The sequence below is a fragment of the Vitis vinifera genome, chromosome 7 (genome assembly GCF_030704535.1).
Source record: "Vitis vinifera cultivar Pinot Noir 40024 chromosome 7, ASM3070453v1".
In the NCBI taxonomy this organism is placed as follows: Eukaryota; Viridiplantae; Streptophyta; class Magnoliopsida; order Vitales; family Vitaceae; genus Vitis; species Vitis vinifera.
The window spans coordinates 2819372-2831393 of record NC_081811.1 but is presented as its reverse complement, the minus strand read 5'-3'; the positions used below and the strand labels follow the sequence as shown (position 1 = coordinate 2831393).

At 36.5% G+C, this 12022-nt stretch overlaps 2 protein-coding genes across 4 annotated transcripts; both read left to right on the top strand.

Annotated features, from left to right (window-relative positions):
• Positions 1 to 3131: 3131 nt before the first annotated feature.
• LOC100251110 (BTB/POZ domain-containing protein At1g03010) lies at positions 3132 to 8080 on the top strand. 3 transcript variants are annotated; one of them, XM_002267205.5, is made up of 4 exons: positions 3132 to 3746; positions 5380 to 5446; positions 5970 to 7166; positions 7258 to 8080. In XM_002267205.5, exons 1-4 carry the CDS (start codon positions 3655 to 3657, stop codon positions 7795 to 7797), a joined length of 1896 nt encoding a protein of 631 aa, XP_002267241.2. In that variant the 5' UTR covers positions 3132 to 3654; the 3' UTR covers positions 7798 to 8080. The 3 variants fall into 3 exon arrangements, with proteins under 3 accessions (XP_002267241.2, XP_010652066.1, XP_059593838.1); XM_010653764.3 differs by lacking the exon at positions 3132 to 3746 and adding an exon at positions 5010 to 5298; XM_059737855.1 differs by lacking the exon at positions 3132 to 3746 and adding an exon at positions 5014 to 5263.
• Positions 8081 to 9282: 1202 nt separating this feature from the next.
• Positions 9283 to 10301, top strand: LOC100240880 (uncharacterized). The gene is made up of 2 exons (XM_002267324.4): positions 9283 to 9570; positions 9862 to 10301. The coding sequence occupies exons 1-2, from the start codon at positions 9515 to 9517 to the stop codon at positions 10052 to 10054; spliced, it is 249 nt and encodes an 82-aa protein (XP_002267360.1). The 5' UTR covers positions 9283 to 9514; the 3' UTR covers positions 10055 to 10301.
• The last annotated feature ends 1721 nt before the right edge of the window (positions 10302 to 12022 follow it).

Here is a 12022-nt window from a genome sequence, read left to right as displayed (position 1 = left end):
TAGTGTGGCCGACAGAGACTTCTATAATCACGAGTGTCACTTGCTTACTTGGCCCTAGCGAGACTACTTTTAATGATTGTAGCTAGATAATGAAAGATGAATTCCTTCCTCCCTATATATCTACATGCTTCTTCTATAAATCCATCCTTCATCATTGTCACGTGAACTTCTACTCATTGAGACTCCATTTAATAGGCTCCAATGACATCTCAAGACTAGATATGATTTTTAGGATTAAATACAGTTTTCCTTAGGTATAAATATTTTGAAAAGGAAAACACTTTCTTCTCTTCTTTTCAAGTACAAGTCTATTTGTAGTCTAGGTTTTTTAACCCTAAAATAATGTACTTTAAAATTAGGGATGGTAAAAGCAAAAATTGCACATTTGATATAATGAATGAAAATAATGAACCCAAAATGAAAAAAAGTTTAGGTTTGAGAATTAAAATTTTGAAACTAATAATTTATTTGAAAATTATTTTTTAATGGGTTTCAACTGTTTTCTAATGTTTAAAATATTTTTTTTTTCACAAAAATTATGTATTTTCTCTGTTAAAAACATTTTTACGAGAATCACTCTTAATTAAGTATGATGTCAAACCATTTTGATAGCTTTCTTGAAATTATTTGGTTTGAGAAATTTTATTTTATTTATTTATTTAAATTTTTATCATGGACTAGTATGATTATTGACAACATCAAACTTTATGCCTGGGGTTCATAAAAGGAAAATAACTACCAATGTAGCCTTATGTGAGAGAATTAAGGATTTCATTGAGATTTCAAAAGTAACTTTTTTCCAAAACTCCATGGGGAGGGGGCAGTCAAAGTATGAAAATCCAAAACAAATGCAATTCACCTTGGAATCACTTTTACCTCACTTGAAAAATGGTAGTTACAACTAAAAATTGCCATCATTAACATTGAATACTATTTCAAATTTGAACCAAGAAACAATGCTCATTCACTAAATGACTAAATCTACCTTAACCCATTTATCATCCATAGTGTTACAACTTTTGTATCAATGTTCATTTTCAATCTTTTAGAAAGAAATGTTCTTTGTTTGGTAAGTTAATTTCCCTATTCATTAATGTGATTAATTCGTTGTAAAATTTTTTAGCACCTAAGTCGTGTAAGGATCTGATACCATGCTAAATTATCATTTAATGTAAAAATTTGGGTGTCGGTTAAATAGGTTCTTTGTTTTCTTTTATAAAATAAACTTTTATTGAATGTGGATATAAGTTTATTTATAGTACGACGACTTTTTTATGCTTTTATTTCTTTGTGGAAAGAGTGTCACAAAGTTATCACTAATAAAAGCTGTCCCTAATAAAACAAACTTATGATGATTATAAATAGGGTAAATGAGATAAAGAGTCTTTTTCGATCAGTTTTTTTGAGACTTAAAAGTTTATTTTGTAATTTTTGACAAAAAATAGTTTTATGAGAATTGTCAATAGAATTTACGGTGAAATGGATTTTTAGTTTGTCCATGCCCATTTAGGTTAGTCATGAGCTTCTAATAAGCCTCCATTTGCTTCAAAATTTTCTTCATTTTTAGGTTTTGCTTGTGACTATTTTTTAAAACATTTATTTAAAACAAAAATTTGTTCAAAACCTAAACTATTTTTATTTTTTTTTCTATATTTTAAAAGTAATTTTATATGTAGTGTTTTGTTTTTAATTATTATCCATATTTATATAATTATTTTTTAAAACTGTTTTTAGAAAATAGGTGAAAACAACTTAAACAACTCAAACAACTGTTCTTTGAAAATCTTCTTTTACGAGCGTATCAACCTTTACTTTTGGTTTTGGAGGAAATCGTAAGTACCACACAATTATCCAATTGATTTTTTGCTCTATTCCTCTCCCCCTTCTTCCCATTCCCCCCAAAATAAATTAGTATTCTTGCCTCCCTCAACTTATTTTCTAACCCTATAAAATGTTTTCTATTTTCTGGTTATCCAAAGTGTTTTCCTATTTTCTTTTTTTTTTTATAAAAATCTTTGCTAAACGGGGCCTCAGGTTTTGAATAAGAACCATAACCATAATACACAACCCCTTTCTCAGTTCATGCTTGTTGCAGGGCTTGCAGTCGCAACAGATCAGCAGAGGTGCTGCACCCAAGCATTTGATCTGGGCATTGCACAGTAGATACAATGCATTGGAGCTCATAGTGTCACGTTTCTATGGAATACCCTTCAAAAGGGTGGGCTCACCTGGTCCCTCTACACCATAATTGTGCCCTCCTGCTTTGCTTACCTCCATTAAAGATTCCATATCCTTTAAGGCTTTAACCCTCGTGAGGAAAAAAAATACACCTTTTGCCTATTGCTTTACTTTTTGTCACTCCCATTTTTTGTCAATCACACCTAGATTTTGGATTTGATGTCACAAAATATGTGGACACATCTACATGGTATATATGCTTGGCCAAAAAGAGAAGAAAAAAACACTCTTCACACTCCCTCATATATTATATGTACTATATAGTTCTACATCTTCTATGAAATGCTGAAAATAAAAAAAAAAAAAACAGAAAAAAGAAAAAAAGAAGTATAGCCCACCATCTGGGTCCACAAATTATGGTAGGGAACAGGGGAAGAGATGGGGTTGTTGAGGAAGCCAACATTAACTTTCCTTCTAGTACTAGTACTATGCCACCTTTCATGAGGCACATCTCATAATTCATTCTTCAAGTTTCAGTCTCACTGTCCAAATGAATCTTCATGAAATTCAAAGCTTGAAAAATGTAGATTTTGATGAAGTATGCTTACTTTTACAGGTAGCATATGGCCATGGCTGGCATTGGGGTTTATTGTTTATTATTCCATGTCCAGAGCCCAAACCCAGACCACCATAAAAATATGCGGTCTACTAAGCACCAAAGTTTTTGTGTTGAGATGAATGAGCTTTTCTTCTTATCTCCTGTTGTTTAACCACCCAAAAGCAGGAGTTGATGGGGCCATCATTACTATCTGATCCATGAAATCCTAGGCCATGATTCATTCAACATCTGTAACATAAAGAAACACATATGGCAAACTGTTTTTCTTGGTTTTTTTTTTTTTTTTTTTTTTCGTGGGGGGTTCTCATGATGATCATTCTATTAGCTTCTGCTTTAGTTAGCTTTACACATAATATAGAGTTATTTTAGAGTAATCTTTAAGTGGGTAGCTTTCACTAGCCATGATTACGGACCCCTAAAAGCACTGCAACACTTCAGAAATCCTGCGATTTCTCAAAACAAAAACCATGTAGAAAAGCCATTTTCCTCACTACCTTTCACCGAAAAGCGCAAGCACACCTACATTCCCTTGACTTTAGCCCAAGCAAATAATAAACACTCAATTAAAGTACACATCAAGACCCTTTAATCCTGCATGGTTTCATGTGGCTTTCACCTCACTCCAGCTTTCTCTCCTTCTCTCTCTTTTTTTTTCAGAGATAAAGCAGCAGAAGAATAAATCAATGTTTTGGTCTGTACCTGACATGAGATCGGTTGTTGAGAACAGTTTAATTTTCTTGGAACAGAGAAGCTACATTGTTGGTGGGATTGATGGGGATGGTGCAGGTCCTTTAGTGTAAGAGTACTAAGGCTGAACTTGCTGAATTGGCTGAATCTTTGTCAGTGTTTTTGAGAAGATGGGTGTTGTTACTGTTGGAGAATTGAAGCCTAGCATCTCAGGAAAGAGGTCATTTCGTCCAAGTTCTAGCACAAGGCATGCCACTGAATGGTAATCTTCTCCTCCTCCTCCTCCTTCTTCTTCTTCCTAGCTTGGTGATCTGTCTTCTGCAGACTAGTTTCCATGTGTACCCTTATATTCCAGTCTAGTTACTGTCATTTATTCTGCATTCTACATTAAATTTTGGGCATTTCAATGCTTGATTACAGAGAAGATGGTGATTGAAAGAGACTTCTTTTTCTACAGCTATTTGGGTTGGTTTGGGGTATGGCTGTTAACCCAATTGGGCATAAGAGAAATAGATGATATCCAAAAGGTTTTGTCTAGGAATTAGTCTTGAATGCCAGATGACATCCAAATCTGAGTATAATCTGATTCATAGTTTTTTACTAAGTAATTTGTGAAACTCTGTATTTTGAAGTGGCATTGGCATAAGAAATTTTGTATTTTAAAAAGGCATACAGCTAATGGAGGAGCCGGACAGCATGGAGATCCAAAGGGAATCCCACAAAACCTTTGCCTTTTTCACTTGAAAAATGACCCTTTTCCCCTACTTTTTCCTCTATGGTCTGTTTTCATACCAATCCAAACTCGGGTGGATCCCAATTGGAACCTTGCAGGCCGGACAGCAGTGAGTGTGGTGAAACTCAGCCATCAAACTATAGCCCTTTCAATTTGGCAAAAGAACAAATGATAAATCAATTCTCTCAACAGCTAAAATCCAAACTTCATACACTGATTCATTATCTGACTTGCATTTCATCAAGCTTAATCATTAAGCTTGTTTCTGGCTTTAAAACACAGGGTAGAATCTATCATATCAAATTTGTTTCCAAGGCCAAAAACAGGACTTGTAAGGTAAATTATGGTAAGGAGTATGAAGGGCTTGAGTTTTCATCATATAATCTTCCTAGTAGGTGCTAAACATGTCAAAGGTTGTAGAGATTAACCAAAAAAAACAGCACAATAGCACGAAGACTTGGTCCTGAAACATTAAAAACAGAGAGTGACAACCAATATGTGACCACGGCCTGAAACTCTTGATTGGATTGGCAAGACAGTGGCACGAGGCCTGGCTGGGCCACTGAATGTCCTTATTCCAACCTGCTGCTATCAAGTTTGTGCTGCCATTAATATTTCCCAATCAATAATTTTTATGTTTCTACCAGCTAGAGTCCTCAAATAAGAACAGGGAATTTGTATTGTTGTCGCTTTACCATGACAAGTCTTTGTGTACAACAAACAAACACATCATTCTAACCAAAAATGAAGAATCCTGTGTGGCTCCCATCATATCAATGCAGGTCAGTGAGCACAAAGGCTCCTGCAATCTTTAGCTTAGCCTTTTACCATTAGTAACTCTTGCCCTTATCTTTTCCTCTAGTGTGAAGTCTCACTCATTCTGTTATTATTGAGTCATGGCTTTAGAATGGGCCAAGCATGTCAAATCATATGTTTAGACAGATTAAACTGGCCATAGGTTTGAGATGTTTGCTACTGCATATGAGTTGAATTCGGTATTGTACGGAATCTTTTAAGGTATCAAGGGTTCAAACATGGGGATGCAGGTGAATAGGAGAAGTTCCTTAGTGTTAACAAACATGTATGTATGCTATTATTTATCTGTTTTTGACGTTTTCTGGTCTCTCTGCAAAACCAATTGTGCTGGTTTTTCATGTTGCAGGCCAATATCTGATGTTTCTAGTGATCTTACTATTGAAGTGGGAGCATCAAGTTTTGCACTTCACAAGGTCAGGAGCATCTAGTTTGGCTCAGAATGCTTTTTATATTTCGGGTTTTGCTTGATTCTTGTCATTCTTTCAATCAGGAATTTTGCTCATTTTTTACATTAATCTGTCTGGAAAATTTTTGTTAAAATCTTGTTATGTACTCTTCTACTTTAGAGCAGAAGAAATTAAGTAAAATAAGACCTTAAAAATGTGGATCCTGCATTTGAGTCCCTTCTGAGAAGAATTGAGTAATTTTCTTCCCAATCCAAAGATCCACCATATCAGTCTTATATCTCTGAGTCCAGCAGTTCATGTTGAGAAAGGAGAAGAATTTCTTTTAGTGGTTGTAAACTATAAATGAAAATTGGCTGGCAGAAGTGAATAATATTTGCTGTGTCGTTTACTTTGTTTTCTTAGTCAAGAACTGCAAAAAAGACGATGATCGGAACTTTTTTTTTTTTTTGGCTTTGATTTAGAGTAGAGAATGAAGTAAGGAAAGAACTTCAATGGAACCTTTAATTATGTGGTTGGTTTTCCTTTGCAGTTTCCTCTAGTTTCTCGGAGTGGAAGAATTAGGAAACTACTGCTGGAAGCAAAAGATTCAAAGGTTTCAAGAATAGCCATCCCCAGTGTTCCTGGTGGACCAGAGGCATTTGAGCTAGCTGCAAAGTTCTGTTATGGAGTGAACATTGAGATCACATTATCAAATGTTGCCATGCTTCGCTGTGTAGCCCATTTTCTGGAAATGACAGAGGAGTTTGCAGAGAAGAATTTGGAAACCCGAACCGAAGGATATCTTAAGGAAACGGTGTTTCCAAACATATCAAGCTCCATATCTGTTCTTCACCAATGTGAAACCCTTCTGCCCATTCCAGAAGAGGTCAATCTTGTTAGCAGGATCATCACTGCAATTGCAAATAATGCATGTAAAGAGCAGCTCACCTCTGGCCTATCTAAACTTGACCACAACTTCCCTTCAAAGCCTATCCCAACCGTGGAGCCGGAAACACCCTCAGACTGGTGGGGTAAATCCCTTACAGTGCTTAATCTTGATTTCTTTCAGCGTGTCCTATCTGCTGTGAAATCAAAGGGTTTGAAACAGGACCTGATCAGCAAGATTTTGATAAACTATGCTCATAATTCTCTTCAGGGTCTTGCTGTCAGGGACCCCCAATTGGTTAAGGGAAGTTTCTTGGACTTGGAACTGCAGAAGAAGCAAAGGGTTATTGTTGAAGCCATAGTCAGTTTACTACCAACCCAATCCAGGAAGAGCTCAGTTCCAATGGCATTTCTTTCAAGTTTGTTGAAGACTGCAATATCAGCCTCTGCATCTACTGCTTGCAGATCAGATTTAGAGAGGCGGATAGGCCTGCAGCTGGACCAGGCAATTCTTGAAGACATCCTCATTCCTGCAAACTCACATGGAAACAACCACGGCCCAATCTATGATACAGATTCAATCTTGAGGATCTTCTCCATTTTCTTGAACTTGGATGAGGATGACGATGAAGATAATCACCTGAGGGATGAAAGTGAAATGGTTTATGATTTTGACAGCCCTGGATCTCCCAAACAGAGTTCGATTATTAAGGTATCAAAACTACTGGACAACTATCTTGCAGAAGTTGCTCTAGATTCCAACCTGACTCCATCAAAATTCATAGCACTATCAGAACTACTTCCAGACCATGCTCGAATAGTGAACGATGGATTGTACAGAGCTGCGGATATCTTCCTCAAGGTAAGCATTTCCACAGCATACTATGATTTGCTCAGAATTTTCCTTAGTTTCATAGTTTTTTCAAAACAAATATTTATGTTTGTACTTACAGGTTCACCCAAATATCAAAGATTCTGAACGCTACCGCCTTTGCAAAACCATTGACAGCCAGAAACTATCTCAAGAGGCCTGCAGCCATGCAGCTCAGAATGAAAGGCTACCTGTCCAGATGGCAGTGCAGGTTCTGTACTTTGAGCAAATCAGGCTTCGCAATGCGATGAACGGCGGCCATAACCAGTTCTTCTTTGGCTCAGTCAATGGCCAGTTCCCTCAACGGTCAAGCAGCGGAGCAGGGAGCGGCGCCATCTCCCCAAGAGACAACTATGCATCAGTGAGGAGAGAGAACAGAGAGCTGAAGCTTGAAGTTGCAAGAATGAGGATGAGGCTAACCGACTTAGAAAAAGACCATGTCTCTATGAAACAAGAGCTTGTAAGATCACATCCTGCCAATAAGATATTCAAATCATTCACCAAAAAGTTATGCAAGCTGAATACCTTATTCAGGATCAGAGACATTAAGCCCATAGGTGGCAAGGCTAATTCAGAAACTCGGTTTTTATTCCCAAAGAGAAGGCGTCACTCTGTATCATGATTCATGATTCATGACCATGTATGTGTTGATAAGTAAAAAAGAGTGTAAAGCATAGCTAGTGTGATGGTGTCTAATGCCAGATTGATAGTTTTGAGAGTTGATTGTGTTGCTGTGTGCTGAGTGACAACACTCCCTTTCACTTTTTATGGAGAGACTTGAAGGCAGGCACTCAATCAGAGTTGTATTCTAAAGGTGTGTGTGAAGTATGTGAGAAATTTTTAGAACTTTGAAGTAGATACACACAGCCATTCAAGCATAATATTTTTCAGCTGATTTTTAGTCATTCTTCCTCTCATCTACACTTCTGAAGCATGTTGCATCATGTCACGGACTTAGGCGTCTCCTAAGCATATGGTTTGAAGTTACTAAGTCAGCCTTCTCATTCCAATTCTCAAACACCCTTTAAGTTTGCTTTGTTTCTGCACAAATTTCAGGAAAAATCCCACCAAATCTGTCACACCCCAAGACCCATTATAAGGGCATGACAATCATTTCACATCTAAAGCCCCCGAGACTTAAAGTGCAAATAACTAAAACAATTATCTTATTGAGAAATTCTTTGATGCCATGAAAAATTCTAAGAAGCAGAAAGCCTCTTATGCAACATTTATATTGGACATAGTGGCAGATTGACTTTTAGAGGGTCGGGGACTTATAGTTTGGGAATAATTCAAAGGGGCTATAAGTAATATTTCCTGGCAGTATTAGACAACACAACAGACAGTTTAAAAGGATCTTTTAGGCACAGAAACAATAATACTTACACGATTGGAAGCGGATTGTGACAAAATCTATCTGGCAACCTGCTATAATTATGTTGCATCATGCATGTAGTGTGCCAAATGATGGATCATAACTGTTCAAGTGTGAAAACTGTTGAACCTGAATGATGAGATTAAGGGGGCAATTACTCAAGAGTGTTTAGGCATGCCTTGCCCCTAATCAGAATGGGGCCTTCACTATGAGTGCCTACAGATTGGTGGGGGTGCCAAGCATAGAACTGTGGCGGGCACAATGCAGTTGGGTGCCTGCCACTCACAATTAATATCATTGAATATCATAATGCGGGTCCATTCGAATACTTATTAGGGGTTTTTTTTTACTTAGTTATTTTTCTATAAATTTCAGCTTACTGATTAGTGATTGGAATACAACCATCTTCTTTTCATAGAGCTACAAAAGAGGTACCTTACTGAATTTTTGCACCCTCTCTGTTATTAGATGTGTGGAAGAAACAAACTATAAATCCATTTTAATAATTTAGAAAATGTTAGGATACCGATTCGGTACTCACGGAGCTTATAATCCCGATCATTGAAAGTGTATGATGAAATTTAGTTTATTTAATGGCGGTACAAACAAATGAAACTGAATACAAACAAATGAGATCAAAATAAAAAAGAATCGAATTAACATTCAAAGGAATGCGATGTAAAGAAGGTAAAAAGCAATGAAATTAAATTGTATATGTGACATATTGTGATCGGTCTCAGGTTTTGGTAGGCATCAATTTCAGTGTGCAGGACCCTAATAAAGGCTGAATGGGAAGTGAAGCCCTCAAAACGCTGCGTTTTGACATATTCTTTGGCAAACGGTGGAAGTGAAACGAAGGACAATCAAAACGGTGCGTTTTGAAGAGTGATAAGTTTCATTTGCCTTGGCCCTTGGACAGTGGCTGTTTCCAGGGAAAATCGAAGCAGAGGGTTTCGCAACAGCGATGCCAGTTTCTTTTTCACGACTCGGCAAGTCTCTGCCCTTTTCCGGCCTCTTCAGGTTCTCTTCTTCTTCCTCTTTTCATTAGAGTTGCTGAATTGCACTAGGGTTTTTGAGGTTGATTTTGATCCATCACTCATCAAAATTTCAGTTTCTTGATAAACAAATCAATTTAACTCACATCTAATTGCATGTGAGGTATTTTCGTACAATGGTTACTCATTCTGAAGAAATGAAAGATTTCAATTGAAATGAAGTTTCTCTCCGTTCCTTGCAACTGAAATGAAGTTTCGTGTTTGATGATGCTTTTCATTTCATCACTGCTCACATTCTGATTCTTGTTTTTCCCAGGCAGTTAGAGCAAGAGATTGAAACTGTGGTTAAGGTACTCCAGCCAGGGCCGTTGGGAATCATAGAACACAAGTTCTCTACTGAGGAAATTCGTGAAGCGGAGGCTACTGTTAATAGAGCAGTGGCAAATTGGCGGAGGAATGCAAACCTAGAACAGGGAAGCGACATTTTGAAAAGTTATATTCATAAATGATGGATCTTCCATTACTTCATTTTCATGAATAATTTGGATAAGAACTATTCTGTATTTCATGTAAGATTTTCTTAGTGCTTCATTATATAGTAGTAGGTGATCATTGCCTTTAAATTCTATAACAAAATTCACTTGTTTTAGAGGTGGTGCATGAGTTTATTTTGTTATATTATGATGGAATACTTGATTTTGTACTAGTTTTAGTTTCTACTAAAGTTTCCAGTAACGAAGGATGGATTTGTGGGAAGATCCTGACTTTTCTGCTTGATGGATGAAATTATTGCGGATAAACTACCGTTGGATGTGAATATCAATTGTTTGGTGAATAAACGTATGATTTCCTGGAAAAAAAATTTGATTGATTTAGATCCTATATTTCATGTTTTAATTTTATCAGTTGAGAGCTTTAAACATTGAGGATAATCCCACCCTTCTTAATTTTAAAAGGGCACTTTGAGGGATGTACATATTGTCACATTGTCATTCTTTTCATCAGTAAAGCTGTTTCTTGTAGGAAAATAAGGAATATACACATACACATACACAAACACACAAACATGTATTTAAGGTGCCAAGAAAGAGAGGGTACAACCCCTAGGACATATGAAGTAAGGAGGCTCTATTAATATAATTTTGTTTGCCTATCAGAAAGAAGAAAAAAAAAGGGAAGTACACAAGGAACCTTGTAAACCAAGGAAAAGAGAAAAGCAAAGAATGAGATCTGGCATTGAGAATGCTTTAACTCATTCCCAAACTCTTGATGAAATCTGAGAAATAGAAGATCACTTCTTCCTAAGAGTTCCTCAACCATAAAAACTGGGATTTATGGAAATTTGTTTTAAGCATTAGGTCTAAATGTTCTACATGATAAAAAACTCTCTGATTCTGCTCCTTGTAGAGGCACCAAAAGAAGCCCATGGGGCCATTCTCCTTATCACCTTCCTCCTTGCACCAATGGAACTACTCTGCCAACTAGACAGATAGCCTTAATGGCCTCAAAGGAAAAAGAAAAAAAGGCATCTTAACTGAGCAAAGCAGGACCCAAGTGTACCTAATTTCTGCTGTTAAATTATTGCTTTCTTTTCCTACTGAATGGGTATCTATTTGAATTCTGCTCTATATATTTCTCTTTTTATTCAGAAATATTATTTACTTCAAGGAACTTATATGATTGCATCAGTAAAACTAAAAGCCATTTTCGCTTTTCCTCTTTTCCATGTTTTATTTTCCTTGCTCAGTCATATACATTCTTCTTTCCTTCTGTGCGGATATGATATGATGATAAGACAGGCCCAAGTGAGCTGGGTCTTGGGCACATTTCAAAGTGCATAGTTGAAACAAAGTTTTGAGTATGTGAGTGACGAGGAGAAGAGGAGAGGGAATTGTGAGAAAAGGGAGGGACGAGATTAGTTTCAAAGCATCCCTCAGATTTGAATGAGGTTGAGCTCCTCTGATTACCCATCTAAGTTATAGTGATGTATATAATTTGTAGGAAGCAATAGATATACTCAATATTCAACAATGATCACTATCAATTATCTGGTCATCAAGAGTAACTGGACTTACTCAAACCATTCATATCTTGATAATAGAACTTCTGCTGTCACTTGTCAATGTTTTATGCGAACTTATTGTAGGAAGTAATTGATATATTTATTTTTGTTGGAAAGTGTCCCAAATTCTTAATTGGTATAGATTCCGTTTTATAAAGAATATTGTATAAAATATTTCCTAAGGTGATATGTTATTGTAATATTAGATTTCCCTATAGAATAAGGTAAGTTATTAAGAATATCTCCATAAATATTCTAGGTCAAGAAGAAAAAAGGTTATGAGATAAAGATAGAGTTATAATGACAATACAAGGTAGATAAAGATGTGAGGAAGAATGAGAGACACTTGGTGAAGCGAGGGGGCTCGTGGTGCAGGGTGTCGATACAATGAGTGGGTAAAGTAGGGTGTCGATAC